General features: G+C 40.2%; 1 protein-coding gene across 2 annotated transcripts; it reads right to left on the reverse strand.

The window, feature by feature from the left end:
• Positions 1–848: 848 nt before the first annotated feature.
• On the reverse strand, positions 849–16,043 carry LOC130158163 (claudin-15-like). Of its 2 annotated transcripts, XM_056358671.1 has the most exons (6): positions 15,938–16,043; positions 15,237–15,512; positions 6,400–6,564; positions 6,168–6,249; positions 2,782–2,892; positions 849–1,398 (listed from the first exon to the last, which is right to left on the reverse strand). In XM_056358671.1, exons 2-6 carry the CDS (start codon positions 15,454–15,456, stop codon positions 1,299–1,301), a joined length of 678 nt encoding a protein of 225 aa, XP_056214646.1. In that variant the 5' UTR covers positions 15,457–15,512; positions 15,938–16,043; the 3' UTR covers positions 849–1,298. The 2 variants fall into 2 exon arrangements, with proteins under 2 accessions (XP_056214646.1, XP_056214647.1); XM_056358672.1 differs by lacking the exons at positions 15,237–15,512; positions 15,938–16,043 and adding an exon at positions 10,722–11,005.
• Between the last annotated feature and the right edge of the window lie 2,588 nt (positions 16,044–18,631).

Raw genomic sequence — 18,631 nt, forward strand, 5'->3', positions numbered from 1 at the left:
GGCCAATTCACGCCTTAATGTGTCAGTTTTACAAGTCAGCTGTATCTGCACGCAAGCAAGGTGGCGAAATCATTTCTGTAAAGACTGTTTGCAGGTTGCCCTGTGAAATTATCTATTGGGATATCAAGGAAGCTGCATGAAACTTCTAAATCAGGCTACAGTGATGTTTATCACAAGACATTAAAAGCAGAGAGAAGGTATTTTGTTGAACTGTATTAATACATTTGTAATTTAAAAGGGACAAGTTACGAAACCTGTGAACCTGCAGTGTTAAATTCCAGTCCACGTTGCTCAAAACATCAATACGAAGCAGAGTTACCTCATCGTCATCTAAGTGCTTAAACAAGGCAAACATATGCTCCTGCCAGTGGTGTGGTTTAAGGCAGAATTTCTAATGATGAAACAATGACGAGGATAAAGCCACTGGGGAATTACATGGATTAGACAATTCAGATGCAGTAGAAGTTCCCAAAGTCAAAGATTGTTCAAAGTTAAAACAGAATTATTTTAAAAGCTGAAAACATAGAAATAAAAATTAAAAAAATGGGCTATCCTCTTCTTAGTTATCACAAGGCATTTTTGGACCAGATGCTTTCTCCACTCCCAGCTGTGTTTGGTTCATTCTGTACCATTTGTCTTTGCTATCTGCATTACAGCCAACAGGAAATTTGTTGCACATCTGCAGATTTGGAGGTGAGTGGTTGTAAGGAAATTTTTTGTAGCTTTTATAAAGCTCAACTATCATAGATAATATGAATTTCAGTAAAACATGAGACTTCAACCCCATAGTATATAGAGTATATCCTTATTAATGGCCAGGATACCACTCATCCAAAAATCTGTTTCAGTTAGTCTGTGGAATAAAGTTTATTTCCTGCCAGAAGCAAAAGCTGCTACATAAAAGTAGGAAGCTGAACAGTAATGCAAACACAATACATTTCTATCGGTGAGGCATATTAACTTGCAGTCAGCTACAGCATAACAGTTCCGCATTTCTGAGTCAGCTGAAATAAAACAGTTGCTTTTGATTGCCAGGATACACCGCACTCTGTGGTTAAATTTTACCAGACTTCTCAACGCGCAGCAAACCTTCATGCCTCAGGATTTCACATCACAGCATTTTTTGTTGAAAACCATTCCTGGAAAACCATTCTTATTTACACTGAAAACTATACTCCTCCTTGTACTGCTCCAAATTAAGATGAAAGATTGCAACTTGGAACTGGAACCCTGGAAGTAGTTCACTTCTTTATTCGAGTTCACAACCTGCTAACATTACAAGCGACGTGCAAGCAAGTTTAGACATACTCCTTGTTGCTTATGACTGTCTCAGAGTTGCTGGTGTAAATGCGCTGCTGATGAGGTGCCTGGCCTGCTGTATATGTGTATTTGTTGCGACTGTAAATTAAGAAGAAAAAAAAAGATAAAAAATAATAAGTACTACACACCGGTCCACTGCTTCAGATACTTAGGAAGTTACTCATTTAAGTCCCTAGCCATCCCACCAATAGCTTCACAAAGGTGCAGAAATTAGAGGCCCATCAGTCTCATCAGCCTTATAGCTAAGGGGAAAGAGGTGAGCTCTTGGACAGGCAGCACAGCCATCTCTCTTGTAACCAGAAACAGACGGGATCCCTAACTCACATGTGCTCTTCCTCATGGCGATTTAGTCAAGTCCCTAAAGCAGAAAAGAATCTAGACCTTAATGCCTTTGTGCAAGCTGCAGTTTTTAAGACAGAGATCAAGATGGTGCGAAAGGAAAACAGAAGTGTCTTCAGCCAACCCCTTCAGCTGTCATTTTTCATGTTGCGCTTCTATTTCATACATCAGTTTTACCTGATTTTCAGGATATTTGGTACTTTGTATCAAAGTATGGTGAGCAAGATCTAAAGTCCAACGTGGCTGATGAAATATTACCATAAAAGTTAATGGCTTCAGATTAGGCAATGGAGTACCAGAGGAACACTCTCACCTATTATGTTTTTTGACATAACTTTCTTAAGATTAAATACAGCAGCAGCAAGCATGCTTCTTCCTTCCACGTTATCATTCTTTCAGGCTTAGCCAGTACAGCTCCAAGTCATTTGGGTTCTTCTGGGTATATATGGACCTCTGTTATTTCTGACAATTTCATCCCTCTCCTTCAGAAAGGGACCTTCTGTATGTGTGAATAATTTAAAATTGAAAAAAAAAAAATCCAGGCACGGTTAAATACTGAGGCCAGAAATCTCAACTTTTCTGATTTGCTGCGCAACAAGACGTTTCCATAAGAAACAAGGAAAAAAGCCTATGCGGCTAATGATCAATTGGATATGCATTGGGAAGGAAATGACATTACGCTTTCTGCAAATTCAATGGCGCTTGAGTATTTCCATAGTAGTGAGTATTGCAGAGACACTTGAATATAATATAAGACACTATCTTTTTTTATATACTTTTTCTTTGCCAATAAGTTTGCTTTTTCAATGTTCATTTTCATTATGTCTATCTTAGAACCATCAGCAGTACCCAGGATTACCAAACACTAGTTATAGGTGACCACTGATGGCAAAGTATCAACAACTACACTGTCTAGGAGGTACAAGTATTTGGTACGGCATCCCCTGCCATCACAAGTCTGTGAAATGCCAAAGCACTGAATTAATAGGTACAATTTCCTCTTTGTACTTTATATGGCTACAGGCTTATACCAGGCAAGTGGGGAGAGAAAGAGCACAGCATACAGGTAGAAAATGGTACCTATTTGACAGCTACTATTTCAAATGACAAATCCAAGGTTACCTGTAATCCTGTTTTTTCTTCCCTTTGCAAGAACAAGTCAGTAAGATCCCACCAAGCATATAAAGAACAGATCCAGCCCAGCCTAAGTACAGAGCATCTCCTAATTCATACCTGAAACAGGAAACATTTTATGGAAACAGCATATAACAGGATCACAAAGCCATTATTTTCAACTGAGTCGTAAGGTGCACAAATCATGCAAAAACAAATTCTAGCCTGCAGAGAAATCAGCTAACTGAGAGGTACTTAAACAGATAAGAGAACAGATGTGTCTTTGTGTCTGTTCAGTAAAACTCTTAGATGTATATTTAAGTGCTTTGCCAAATTAGCAGCAGTACAGGCAGTACTAAGCAACATAAAGATAAGTAACAATAAATACTTGCATATATTTAATAAATTGCTGATAATAAATGATAATAATATATTTTTTGTGCAGGCCACGACACTTATTTTGCCATTGTATCAGTTGTGCCACTGAAGTCATTTTGTGAAACTGAATGAGTCAGACCTTACTGTCTATGTCATAAAAAAAGGCTAAACATAGAAACCATAGAAATCAGCTTTCTATAGACACAATGCAAGATCACCTACAAGTAGCTATTTGTATAGGGCTAGTTTTCAAACTTCTGTGTCCTAAAGAATATTCAGCACTCTCTGTGGTTATATGTCTGGAATACATTTATGAATAATCCCAGGCTGGAAAAGAAAAGAATAGTTCCCCATTTTACTGTATGTCCTGGTTTCAGCTGGACAGAGTTAATTTTCTTCTTAGTAGCTGGTGCAGTGCTGTGTCTTGGATTTGGTGTGAGAACAATGCTGACAGCACACTGATGGTTTTAGTTTTTACTGGGTAATGTTTATACTAAGTCAAGGACTTTTTGGTTCCTTGGGCCCTGCCAGCGAGAGGGCTGGAGGGGGACGGGAAATTGGGAGGGGACACGGCCAGGACAGGTGACCCAAACTGCCCAAAGGGATATTCCATGCCATATGATGACATGCTGCGTATATAAGCTGGGGGAAGAAGAAGGAAGGGGGGGACATTTGGCATTATGGCGTTTGTCTTCCCGAGTACCCGTTACACGTGCTGGAGCCCCGCTGCCCTGGGGATGGCCGAACACCTGCCTGCCCATGGGCAGTGGGGAACGAATTCCTTGTTTTGCTTTGCTTGTGTGTGCGGCTTTTGCTTTCCCTGTTAAATTGTTCTTATCTCAACCCTTGAGTTTTACATTCCTTTCCGATTCTCCTCCCCATCCCTCTGGGTGAGGGGGAGTGAGCAAGTGGCTGCGTGGTGCTGGGTTGCTGGCTGGGGTTAAACCACAACACTGTACAAAATCTTTCAGGAAACCCCCAAGTCCAGTCCAAGAAATCCACTGACAATGAATTTGACCCAAAGACTAGACACAACTGAGCCTGGGAAAGTCTGGCAGGAGTTTCACAAAAAAAGGCAAGCAAGTTTTTATATTCAAATACTATATCCACAATACAGCTGGACCTCTGTGGTCTGAGATGCCTAACGTAACGGCAAAATAAGTGTCATGGACTGCGTAGAAGGTATACTGAAACCATGTATGTGGCGTTTTTTTCCACTTGCAAACACAAAATTGTTATTCAAGTGTCAAAGTTTCTTAGTCCAGAATTAATTGCTAACAGGAAGATTCACACAGGGTCACTGCTTTTCATGTTCTCATCGCACACTGGAGCCACAAGGTCTCCGCTGTTCTAGGCAATTCCCAAACATGGAACAAGGAGATAATCATTATCTCAAAAAAACAGGAGTGCAAGTTGCTGGAGGAATACTAAGGAACAATCAGCGAGTGTTGTCCAGTGTGTGCAAACATCTCTGCTCACCAGTCACCTGTAGACAGGAATGCTGTAGATGTCATACCAAAGGAAAGTATATGGGAGGGCTCTGCAGAACTTTGGTTGCCTTCACAGCTGTATGAGAAGTTCCTCTAAGAATTACAGGAGGTCAACTTTACTAATTTGCTTAAGTCAGGCCAAAAAAATGCAAGCTGAAAAAATAGATCTGTCACTCTCTTAAGAGTGAGGATCAATACTGACCTGCAATTGAATTTAAACATGTCTCACTGAGTTCAAGGAGCACAAACTTCCTCAAGAGCATGTCTGGCTTTACCAATGATCAAAGTTAATTCACTAAGAACTGCTTAGTGTATTGATAGCCTTAAACATGAAGTTTAGATATTTAAAAAAAAAAAGATTTCTTTAGCTACTGAATGCAAACAATCTGGTAACTGATTAACATGCATTGATGTTGAAGCCCCAGAGCTGTACCAGGTAACTATAAAACTCGCCAACTATCCCACTAACTGAAATTCCTTATCAACAGTTGTTTCAGTCCTCTAACGTATTTATTACCCTTCGCATAATTCTCTCAAGAGGATATAAAACAACAAAAAGTATTCACAAGTGCAATTTCTTTGTAAGTGCTTCTTTGAAAACACAAGGAAAACTGACAAACATCCAAAGCAATTGCCTAAAGTACTTTGATTGATAACAAAGCACTTCACCTCTGACTTCCCTGAATTGATTCTCAGGAGGAAGCTTACAAAACACTTCAAACATGATCCTAGCAACTAAAGATTTGTAGTTTACTGATCTAAAAAGTATACATTCAGTAGAGGTACTGGCAAATTAGAAATGTTCCTGTTCCCCCAAACCAGCTCTCTCATGTTCCACAGACAATATATGACATTTCCCTGTCCCTTTTTCCCCCTCGCTGAAGGAGAGGCCCGGTCACCTCTACCCTTGTTCCTCATTGCTAAGTGTGGCACCTAGATAAGGTGCTGTAAGCAGGCATTTGGTTTTGAAGACTGTTGGGTTTATATTGGACAAGAATAAGGGCATTTATGCCTCGGAACTTGTTTGTGCACAACTGTATGGGCTGAAAGTCCCACCAGCTGCGCCTCATTTTAATTCGTAAGAAGGCAAACAAGTGTTGAGCTGTTAATATGTAGTGAAAAATATGTTTTTACTTCTTTAAGACAATCAGCATGCTTCAATGACGTTTCTCAGCTATCTGCAGGTCACTAGTACACAACTGACGCTGGTTTCTGTATGTTTTTTTCATTTGCTTGTACATCTATGGCATTGTATTCTAGCCATAACTAGAATTCTTTACCTCTTTTGGTCTAAATGCCAAAGAAAATATAAGACTAACCTTTTCTTCTTCATAGAATTGAGATGTGCACTTTAATGAGTCTCACAAGAAAATGTAAACACAGTACAGAAACCCCTCAGCTGGGGGGTTTATATTCCACACACAGTCACTAAACCTTGGAGAACTCTCCTCCCTCCCCACCAACATCTCTTGGTGCAGCTGCCTGTAAACACGATGGGACTTTGGTATGACAGATCTATCAACTTACTTGGTTCCAGCATACAATGGGTCAAAAAACTGAGCGGTAACCATCGCAGCATACCAAGAAATAGCCACCATGGAGCAGAGACCTACCAGGAAAAGTTAAAAAGCACACAGATGAGTGATTCCTTTAATGGCTATAACAGCTTCAAACCAAGAGCAAGTGTTCATTTCATTTAGTCTAGCTGTGAAAGCAATACAAAGTATTGATAGCATTCTCATTTCAGCCTCGATATTACCTCCTAAAATAAAGAGAAATCCTCCCGTGACAGCAAACTTCATTTTTCCATCTTCATCGCTCAACCCAACGTTTGTGCACTTCAAACCAAGCAGCGAGAGTACTGTAGCTATGAATCCCAAAAGGATGGAAGTAATCATCAAGGCACGGCATGCCTGAATATGAGCTAAGACAGAAAAAGAGAAAAACAAATCAGGTTCTATACAGAAATTAAATTAATCTTGTGCTGAAAAAATAGAAGTGATTAGAGAGAGTGATGAAATTAATAGGAGTAATGAGTGAATCTTGTTCATTATTTGGTTCAAAGAAGGTTCCAAACCCTGGAGTGTTTAGCCTTCAAGTCAATCAGATTTCAGAGCTGAACCACACTTACACTTTATAAGCTCAGTAAATCCTCTTGGGCCTTTAGTAAATCCTGAAAAATTATAGCAAGCCCTTCACAGTATACATGTGTTGAGTCCTGTGGAAAACGTGTAGCGGCATAGATGGTCATTTACAGGAGCAGAAATAAGCCTCCTACTCCCAAGTCCTGGTGCCTTCCTTACACCTGAACAGCTGAGCGCAGAGGACACCTCTGAACCCACGCCTAGCCAAGATGTGTGGGGCTCTGGCACTACAGAGGCACTGGAAAAACGTGGCAGCTTTGCTACTTCCAGCAAGAGATGGGAAAGAAAGTGCTCGAGTTAGCAGTGCACTTTAAACTCCGAGTCAGGGTAACGAAGAGGAGACGAGCGGATCGGGAAGCTGCAGCACTCCTCCCGAGGACACACTCCCGTGGAGAGGTTACAGCTGCTGAGGGCACCTTGCAGAATTTGGTGTGCTGACAGTTCTGCATCACTTTAGCTCCTGGTCTTCACATGGAGGTAGCAACTGCACAAACACCAGGACTAGATTCTTAACCAGCCTAAGGAGGAAGGTCAGACAGGGACTTCAGGCTCCTTTAAAATGACACCCTGGCTTTGGCAGGTTACGGGTCGAATGGCACTTTGGCACCTTTATTATGAGATAAACGTGCCAAGTGTCATCAATCCAGCAGGTCTTGGCTGCTAACTTTGTTGCACTTGATGATCTTAAAGGTCTTTTCCAACTTAAATGATTCTAACCACACAACAAAAGGGTCTGAACTGGTCGACATCTGGACAGTTGCAATGTTGATGTTAACGCTCAAGCTCTTGCTCCTTGGTCACCTCTGTGTCCTCCATGTTAACCTACTCTCTGGCTCTGTAGTGCAGTGAGCCCATAACACTCCAGACAACAAAAATCAGGCACAGAAACAGGAGGCAAAGTGATAGACTCACACTCGGACTCAGCGGGGTGTATAGCTTTATGTGGCTTAAGATTACTGGTCCTGCAAGCTTAGGAGTTATCAAAGACAGTAATAAGCAGTCGTGAGAGAAATACACAGAATTTAAGGATAACACTTGAGGAATTAATGTATTGTCAAGCACTGATTTTAAAATTTTCAGGGGAAAAAAATCTGACTAATAAAAGTGAAAAGACCCTTCCAAGTACCACTAACAGTCAAGGCATTTCCCTGCAAAAGATGCTGTTAGGACAAGCACTCAAGTCCACTGCTGCTTTCTAGTTGGGGATCTTACACCATGGCAGCAGGAATTACCCATAGCAGGGACCCAACGACTTACATTTCAGGTCTCTGGGACTCCTGCAGTATGAGATGGGACTCCCCATGTCCTTCCCAGCCACACAAGCGTACCCTCGGGCTAACTGCTTGCAAGCCAATGGCTGTATTATTTTAACAGAAAAGATTTCATACCATACCCTCTTTGTCCCGCAATATGATAACCTCAGCAACCTTAACTGAGAAGCTTACTTCACAGTCCAGAAATCTCATTTTTTTGTTGTTTTCAACTTAAAAATGATTTTATTGAACAAGATACAAAGTCAGTTCATTTTAGCAATTAATACTAATTGTAAGAAATTATTCCAAAATTGTGTCATTGGAAGAAAAACCTTTGGAACATTGACGGGGGGGGGGGGGGGGGGGGGGGGGGGCGATGGGGAGGGGAAGATAGTTTAAAAAACATTTAGCAGGTAAATAATGTTTTTATACCAAATGTTTAATCTAGCTGTGACTAGATGGCTACTGCTAGCTATACATAGTAGCCAGTGAATCTTATGCAGTATTGCTTTTAAAAAGATCCTCACTTCAAACATTTGTGATTTGGACTAATGGCTTGCTGAATTCAAAAGCTTTAAATCTCTTTCAGAGAACCACATCTGATATTTCCCATGCACAAAACAAAAACCAGAGGTACACCACACAGTTCAGCTGCCAATAAGGAAAAACCTTCATGGAAAATCTTCACTGTCCTTCTGATGAGAGGTAACAAACACTCCTGTTTTTTCCCCTACCACCGATCCCTGGCATCTTCTGCTGCAGCAGTTTCAGTTAAGCTTCTAAACAGCAATTTGAAACACACCTAAACTGGCCACGATTGTTTTTAGTCTGCTTTGGCTCATATCTGCAAGTGCTACAGAGATTTCTTGGAGGTCCCACTGTTTGCTCAGCCCTCTTTGCTACCAACCCCACTTTCTTCCTCTTTCCTTGTTTCCCTAACTGCCCTTGCCCTCTTGGCTTTTTCTACAATTCAGTGTCTTCTAAATTGTTTCTTTTCCAGTTCTCCTTTCTAAATCCCTTTTTTCTCTACAATTCTGCAAGCTGCTTTTACCTTCCCTTTCCCCCTGCCTACACCTCTCAAACATACTGCCATCTTCTCAACAGCCCAACTGATGTCTTCAACTGATGAAATTTAATCTTCGGAAATTCACTTCCAGAGCCTGACGTATTCATTTGCTTTCTGTCTGGCCTCATTTTTTTCCTTCCTGTCTCCATGTTGTTACCTGCAGTTTTCAATTAGCCTTGCTGTTGCTTGCATTTGTTTCTCTTTTGCTTAAGCACATCTACTCACGATTCTCTTTTCTGCACCCCCCACCCCCAGCCCCATTTCTTTAAAACCCACTTTTTTCTCAGCAGGTCCAAGATGTTGACCTGATGTGGCCCCGTTGCCCACATGTGCACACACGGGAGCTCTGTGGCACTCTCAGAGCAACACTCCGTGTAAATACATCAATGACAAGATGCTGCCCAGAGTCAGCAGCAGTGTTGTGAACCAGCCCTTGCAGTGGTTTAGACATGAACCAAATGCACACTCACATAAGCACTCTGCAGAGGATAATGTCCGATGGACGTGATCCTGCTATCACTGAGTCTAAGAAGTTTAAATAGGGTTATGTTCCTCTTAATACACACATGCATTTTAAAACCAATTGTTAGATAACACTGAAAGATGAAAAGAACAGATTATTCCCTAAATACTGGGCACAGGCAGCTTCAGAGAATTGCTGCACTAGGGTCAGAGGGGGTCACCAACAGCAGTTTATTTCAGACTGAGAGAGAAAGTGAATTCCCACTAATCCTATATTACATATTCTTCGGATTAGGAGTATCCTCCTACCTATTTAGTTTAGCTGCCTCCCAATATAGATTGAATAAGTAGGAAGGCATTTTTATTCTGGGATAATTATTCTGGGAATAATTCTGGGAATTATTCAAGACTAATTAAAACTAGCTTTACTGTCTATAAACATGCTCACTATCCAAAGAACATTGCCTTAGTTGAGCATTTGAGGACAATCCACAGTTCTGCTGACAACTGAGACAGAGTACAGGAGCCAGCAGATCTAAATTTCCTGATATTTAGAACAACATCCAAGAAGACATTAGTTGCCAAGTATATTAATTTATAACGTATACTCATTGTATAACCTATAATATAGTATGTTATGATTATGTTATGAAATGTATAACATATACTCTTTGTATTTCTTGCTTTATGTATGGTGTTCAGTCTCAACACCCAAAACCCACTACCACATCTTAGTTACAAATAGTATTTCCTAACTATTATGTGAAAAACTCCAGCTACAGTACATTAGCTAGCAAGTATTGCAAAAGAAGGCCTGTACAAGAATTCCAAATAAACATGGAACTGTCATAAAATGTGTTCAAAAATGTCATCCTACTAATTCCTCCTACAAGATGCTAGAAAAGAGATTACACCATATTTGAAATGCCTATTAAAATAAATGTCTGATCAAACAACTTCATTTGCCTTACTTTATAGCCTTTCCTAATGTGCTTGACACAGTCTGCTGCTGAAGAGATTTTTATTACTACAACCCACAACGTCCTTCTTGGCCAATTGTTTTCCAGTACCACTAGACTACTGAAACAAAAGCCTTACTACTTTTTTTCCAACAAATTTTTAAGCAACAGAAACAAGACTGCGTGAAGTCACGTACCAGGCAGTGCAAGCATAGAGTCAAAATCTCTGCAGTTGGATACTCCAGTGCTGTCTTCTGCACAGCTCTTCCACAGGTTTTCAAATAATGTAGACGTTGTGATCACACTACCATGTATACTGGAGACTTTCCAGTAATTATTCGGCAAAGTAGCTCCAATAAGTGCCCACCCACTCAAGCACAAAAGAAAACCAACAATTTCCAATGCAGCAGTCATGCTTGTGACTAGTAACAGTTAAATATCCCTATAATTAGATTACAATCAACTGAAGCCTTTCAGAAGCCTCCTTGCTGTTTTATCTCTGGGTTTCACTCCAAAATGAGGCTACCTTTGCTCTTTGCTCAACCCCAGAGATAAGGCTTACAGTGCATGACAATAAGAAATGGGAGCAGTTCATGATAAAGATATTAACTTTTTTTTTTAAATGACAATATTAATTCTTTTCCTAATGGGAAGTGACAAAATGAGCCTATTCTTAGTCTCAGCCTAGAAAGTCCAGCCAGTATTTCTGCAAAATATCTTCTAAGAGTGATAATATTGGCAAATACTTTATTTCTCTCCCTCCTCTGAAGTCAGCTAGGGTTTACACAGGTTAAAATTGTTTGTAATTTTGTTATTGATCTCAAATCAAAAAGTTTTACTGTGTTATTTTCTTGATGACTCAAGTATTAACAAGCTTGAGAATGGGAACATTATTCTATTGCTAGAAAATCTAATGCATTTTTTTGAGTTATGGTCATAAGTAATCCATAGCAACTGTACTGCCAACTTCTTTCAGGAAGGTTAAGTCTGTGGATGACTGGTTTCCATTAATATTTTACAGTCTATTGATCTATAGTTAAACACATTGAGTCTTAAAAATAGTCCCAGTTACAGTGGAATACAATTGTAATAATCTATGTTTCACAGAAATGAAATATAAGGGAATGAATGAGACAGTGTAACAGATGTATCTCAAAGGAATAAAATGATGAAGGAAAACAGCTATCTGAAAAATAATACATATCAGCTGATGGCGTCTGTTTGCCAGAATATCTTAGTATTTTAAAAACGCCTATTCTAGGCGAAGTAGAAGTATGTTAGACTTGGTTTACTTGCTTCTGTTCTTGACTAGACAAAGTCATAGACTCAATTCACATCACCCACTAATGTTAATACCTTAAACTGCTTGTGTATCCAAATGGGGTTAACCCTCTTTTGCAGCGATAACCTGCTCTTATCTCCAGGAAATGGAGTCAGAGTTTCTTCATAAAATAATTCTGCTATGATGCAACATGGTAACAGTTGCAGCATTTACACAAAGACTACCAGAAGGATTAGCCATTGAGAGAGGCACAACTTGCCCATAACAGGTATATGTTTGGGGTTTTTTTGTTTTGCTTTTCCAAAATTCACTGGCGACTTAAAGAGCTGATGCTGTAGGTTGGCAGGTTCAGCTGCAAAAGGATGCTACAGTGCCACCATGACATTTTTGCTCCTTTGGTAGCCAAGAGAATCGCTGGCACTGATTTAAATAAGGACAGATTTGGCAGCACAGCCAGTGTGATCCTGTGCAGCTCTACACTTGCAGTCCTTTAAAAAAACTAGATGGTGTGTTAGGTAAGAATCATTATTCTCCAGTGACTTTTACTGAATTCCCTCCTTCTGCTAAGTCACTGCAATTTGAAAAAAGATGGCATACTAAAATGAACACACTGTACCAGCGTAATGGAGTATCTGCATCCCATTTAAAGCCCTTCAAAGAGTTTCAATTTAATTTACCCATACATAGGTGCTACCCTGGTTACCTCAGCAATCACCTCTGCTGACAGCACTTTCAAGGTTGAGTTTAGTTGGAACCTTGAATTAAGTGTCCCCAGATTTTATACTCTGCCAAGGATAAAAAAAAAATAATAAGAATTTCATTTCTTTAAAAAAATATCTCTTCCTAATTAAGAAAACTCTTTCAACAGGCAGTCATAAAGCACATATAAACAGAAAATATTAAACTGCAGACCTGGAATATATGAGTTTTCCTGGATGGCACCAGGCATTTTTAATCATTCCACTGAGGAAATCACTCTCCGGTGGTGCTGAAGAACACAGGGTTATTCTTCACTAAATTTCTTAAACTATGGTTTGGTAAGCAGTGGGCATAAAAGAAAATGCTGCCTTGCAGAAGGCGCTACCATCAGCAGTGTAGAAGAGTTGGTGTTAATAGCTTCACATCAACACCACCCACAACCTGGGAATTCTCCTACAAACGTGCTCTAACCCAGTCAGGTGAACTGAATCGCCATCAACAGCTGGAAGCCTGGAAGTGTGCTTCTGGAGCACATTTCCCTGCTCTGCTTCGTTCACGAGGAAACCAATTTGCACACTCCATGACCATTCCACAATGCAAACCAAGTGCAATAAATGGGATTCATTGGAAAATTCATTACAAAATCCTGATTTAAATAAAGTGTGCCAAGATATGAACATATATGACTGCAGCAATATATGACCAAGGAGAGCAATTGCTCCTAACCCCTCTGATATTCTCAAAAACAGAGCATATTTGCATGTAATATGGTTGAGAGAGGGTTTACAGGCAGAAATAGTATTTTTAAAAATCAGAAAATTGGGAAAAAAATACTGAAAAATATTAACTTAAATGTTTGATCAGCATGAGCTGTACCTTTTTGATCAGTTCTGTAGATTTGTTCCAAGACCCAGGAATGCTGACTGAGCGTTGTAAGAAGAGAAACAGTCCTGCAACAGATAGCAACTACTCTGCAGGCAGCCACATGACATGCCCGTCAGCTAGCACGAGGAACCCTGCACTGATTTTAGGAGACATGCAGGTCTTTGAACAGCTGAAGACGATCCACCCAGCCCTGCCAGCCAGGCATCCTCTCTTCCAATTACGGGGGCCACAGGAAGGAAGGGAAGAGAATTCCTGGGAGGCAACTGCTTTGGTTCGCCCAGGAACTCTTCTGTTCCTGGGGAATATTATCTTTCCGTGTTGAGTGTAATGAAACTGTGTTTTTTTAAAAAAGGAGTCTGTCCTATATTGACTCTGCTTGTCTCCATAACAGGGCTGAAACAAGGCAGAGCTGCCACACCACCATAAGCATCCATGCCATCTTGCTACCACGTATGAGAACTGAAGGGTTGTGGGCACCATCTCATCACTCTGATTTCCAGAAATCATGTGTAAGTTTCTAGATGACATTTAGGTATCTGGTATCTACGTAGAGGAAGTCTTAGAGAGAAGCAGAATGGGTACCAGAACGGTATGAAAAGCTGACATTGTCTCTGACACGAGTAGTATGTCTAAAATCCTGGGAAGTACATGATTAGCCTTTTGAGGCTACAAATTCTGGCCTTGTTACAGGATGCTGATGCTTATGGCACCATCGTTGTGAAAGCAGATGAGGCCACCAAAGCCAGGGCCCTGAGGAAGAACCACGAATATGCTAAATCTTGACTGTTAACTCTTGAGAGTTAAACTCTTGCATTTTAGAGAACTGCCTTATGGTAAGGCAGCTCTGACTCCGGCAGAGTCCACAACAACAAGCGTTCATAGTCTGCGAGGCATGGTATTTGCGAGTTTTGAACGCTTCTTATCGAGAATAAATCAGCTGGAAAGAGTCCAGGCAAACAGCAATGGCAGTAATCAGGGATCTATAAAGCATGAAAGGCTTGAAGAAATGATTCCATTATATAATTCATAAAGTGACTGTACAATACTGGAAGTTGTAAAAGAATAAACACAAGTTCTGTTGAAGACAGAAAGCTTAACAAAATACCAGTTTTCAAAGGCTATACTGTCACTGCTTCTGCACAGTTTTCTGAGGAAAGAACTTCAATGTTAGTCCTTCCTAGTCCTTTGCCATAAAAATGGTGTTTACAGAAAGGGTTTTTTCAAATCCAAAACAATCCAAACCAATAACTTCCAGTCTCTACAAAGACAGTTCTTCTCTTTCTATTTGTAGATTAACTACTCTTCTAGCACAGTCTACCTCAGAAAACACAAAAGCATCAGTTGTGCAGATGTATTTTAATTTAAGCTGGCCACCTCTGAGAAATTCCAGAACAAATACACAGATTTAGCACAAAGTATCAAACAAGTTCTGGAATATCCAAGCAGTCCTGTCTCACACCAAAGCACAAACAAGCACCAGTGCTTATTGACCTATGATCTGCTTGTAGTTAAGAATTAGGCTGAGTAAAAGGATGCTATTTCTTCCAAAACAATATATATATTAAAAAAATCTTAGATTTGTTGTATATCACCCGTATCTCTATGTCAACACAACAGAGATGGCAATAAAAGCCACAGCAGTTACTGAGCTGAATTGTAAGATGAAGCATATGGGTTTCACTGGAGCCCTTTAACCTGTCTGCATGTAGTACATGAAAAATTCTGTCCATACTAGACCCTCTGTGATAACACAGTGTATGCTGTCCAACTGTGCTAACGTGCTGCCCAGAAAGAAGGAATAAAACTACATCCCAGGATTTTATATACATATGTCACGCACACTTACTCTCTGAACTCAACATGTAGGGAAATTTTTTGCACTCTATTGATCCAAAAGCAGTCACTGCACAGTCCATCCAAAGACCTTCAGAAATCCAGTCTGCAGTAACTAGCACTGTTGCAGAGTCTGAAATTTTCCATCTGTTGGACATGGTAGTAACAAGTAAAATGGTAAATCCTGCTAAAGCCAGCAGCAATGCACAAATCTGTAGGGAAGACGATGCCATTCTTCTGACAGAAGTTGTTTTCAAAGGAGCCTCCCAAAATTTCTGGTATTAGGAACCTGTTGAAACAGTTTATACATACGGTATATGGATTTATCTTCACACAAACCTGACCTTTACAAAAACACCAAAAAGATGCCTACCTACAAAATAATTTATCATATAAGGGAACTGAAGAACTGGAATCTGAATCTCATTAAATAACTGGAAGACTTAGAATATTCTATGACATCTGAGTATATTCTTAGGAACACTTTTATTGCTGTACATGTTTACCACAAAAAAATACCAACAGAGCAAAAACAGAGGACCCAGCTGAGGAATTCTCTAACTTGAATTTGCAATGTTTCATCCATTCTTTACTTGTTTGCTAACTCAACGTTATTTACAAACTAAAACTATCAAATGCTTTAATAAATTAATCATCTCCCAATTATAATGCTTATCAATACAAATTTAAAACAAAATACATTTTGATACTCACGTTTACAGTACGTTTCTTACTTGTTTCATCTACCTTCCTGCTAGACACTAGTGTCAGCACTATGTGAGGACCAGTTTGATCAAACAAGTGAAAGCTTCGTACTGTTTAGGACCTTTCCCCCCATTCTAAAAATCAAGGACCCAGGGCCAAAGCTCTGCCCAACTGTTGCACAAAGGCTGAGGCATGGCTTTTTGCTACAGCAAAGGTTCAGTGAAATGGACGACTCAAACAAGAAAACTACAACAAAATCATGTAATTTAGTACCAAAGACGCTTAGATTAACCTGGCAACCATTGGCATATAATTTGCTGTGTCAGCACCACGGAGCTGCCCACACACCATCAGACTCCAAAGCAATACAGAGAAATATTACCATTTTCACAATTGTTTTACTTGAAAATTTGCTGCACTTGTCATCAAGACACTGTTATTATGAAAGGAGGCTTGTGTCCATATAAGATAGGCAAACAACTGAAGACAGGATTTGTTGTAACTATATGCTCTGCACTATCACTATGGGTAGGACATATGTCACTTGTAAACACAAACTTCTAATTAAAATACAACAATTTAAAATACCTTAGGTTTCAAACTGAGGAAGCTTGGGAACTAGATTTCACAAATACAGAGTAACAACCTTCCTTCACCCTGACCCAAATTCAACCATGCTATACCAGGACTGCAAGTACCACTCTAAGTGTCCTTCTGCAACCTTTAAAACGACTGTCCCACATCAATGCACCTGTTAGAGACGATACAACACCCGTGAGCTCCTCCTGTGGGTGCGTATTCCTCAACAGAAAAGTGCACATGTGGTCTGAACCTAGATGGTGACATTTCAATTCAATACACAGGGAGACGTAAAGTGGCAAGAAGAATAAACTTTGATAGCATGGTACACAATGTTTTATTTTCTAGATCTTCTTAAGACAAGCATGCAAAGAAAATCTTTACTACTTAGAAAGCAAAGCATGCAGTGCTGGCATTTGAAATCTTACAGGCCAGGGAGTGGGTCTGGTACCTCAGTGGGGACCGGGAGCCTGATGATGGGTGACATATCAATAGGCCACACAAGGCAGAAGCAGAGAGCGCTAGGGCTGCTCCTGAAATGCATGTCTCCGGTGGGTAAAACAAGGGCCAGTAAAAAAAAAAGAAGAGGGGAGAGGGGCTGTTTGCTTGTTTGAAAAAAAATCCATTTTTTCTAATTTTTTTACATTTCCCTGGCTGCATCTAAGCCCTGCAGTCAGCAATCAGAGCAGACAGACACCCATCCAGTGGATCGCATTAACAAACGAAACTGTGATCTCAGACATGCCCCGAGGCAGGACAGACCTCTGGGCTCCTGGCTGAAGTCATCTGGCAGCCCCAGAGGGCTCGGCAACCACCTTGCTGCTGTTGTTCCTCCTCTTTGCCTTCCTCTGCCCTAAGCAGCCACTCTCACTTATCCCTTCCCGACCTTGCTGCTCCCACACCAAACCCATGGGACAGCCCAGACGACACTTTATTCCCTCTGGGACACCAGTCATGCACAAGATGGCAGTCCCCATGCGATGGCAGCACTGATTTCTTACCACTCTTGTAGTTTTAACAGCAAAAGTAATGTCACAAAAATGCTTTGCTTTAACAGGGTGAGAGTTTGCTAATAGAAACCATCTGCAAATGAGAAGCCTTCAAAAGCACCTTGTTACTCCAACTGACACCACATCCATCCTCTCTTTCAATTTGCACCACGTACACCCTACCCTTCAGGACCTGATTGTTTGTACTCGCTGCCATACACTCTCACTGTTTCTAGATTTCAGATGATGGCACGACTAACAGCAAATATGCTTTGCAGCTTTCCAAAGAAGAGTGACCATAAACCAAACCCAAATAAATACATAAAGCCCAGACCATCATCCCTCACAAATTGCACGCAGAGGCTATATACAACTAAGAGCTGTAACATCAAAAAAAAAAACAAAAAAAAAACCAACCCAAAAAACCCCCCAAGCCCTGGGGGAGCTGGGGGAGAAAAAAGATCACCTTAACGTTAAAAACAGCACAGCCAAAATGTATGTGGTTTGAACAGAGCACATAAAGGGTTAACAAAAATATTTAAATCACTTAAACAAACAAATCAGTCCTGATAAAGTGTCTGGAAGTAAAAACAAGTGATAAAAGTGTCTAAACTGTAAAGTTAAAAACCTTGCACTTCTTTTTCATTTTGATACATAGAAAAACATAGACCACTGATTACAACACTGGTTTCATTTTATGCACAGATACATTAACACCGGTAATATACGGTTTTGAACCTGCTAATCTGTTCTTAGTTCAAGCAAATTCTGAGGCTGACCCATGGCCACCAGCATAATCAGAAAGAGATAAAATGCAGATTTATATACAGTACTAAACCACTTAGAGTAGGCTCCCACCACAAGCTTACAGAGGTTTCCTCAGGTCAGTCTGGCCTGGAGCTGAGAAAGCAAATTCTTTCAATACTTGTTTAAAAAACCAAACCAAACCAAACAAAAAAACCACAAAACACAAATTAAAAACCAGGAACGATGTTAATTCTCTTCCTCTCCACTTCCAAACATTTTGACTTTGTAAGCGTGGTCCTAAAGTTGCTGTAACGTGAATAGTGTAATCAGGCTTATAGCCACTTGCAATGTACAAACCATTCTCATCTTGCTATTAACTTTCCCTTCA

Source organism: Falco biarmicus, chromosome 13, assembly GCF_023638135.1.
Source record: "Falco biarmicus isolate bFalBia1 chromosome 13, bFalBia1.pri, whole genome shotgun sequence".
Lineage (NCBI taxonomy): Eukaryota > Metazoa > Chordata > Aves > Falconiformes > Falconidae > Falco > Falco biarmicus.

Coding starts and splice junctions, on each gene's coding strand:
- LOC130158163 (XM_056358671.1), bottom strand. CDS start 15,456: ATGGCATCGTCTTCCCTACAGATTTGTGCATTGCTGCTGGCTTTAGCA. Junction 6,250..6,399: donor ATTTCTCTTTATTTTAGGAG/GTAATATCGAGG, acceptor TTTTCCTGGTAG/GTCTCTGCTCCATGGTGGCT. Junction 2,893..6,167: donor CCATTGTATGCTGGAACCAA/GTAAGTTGATAG, acceptor TTCCTGTTTCAG/GTATGAATTAGGAGATGCTC.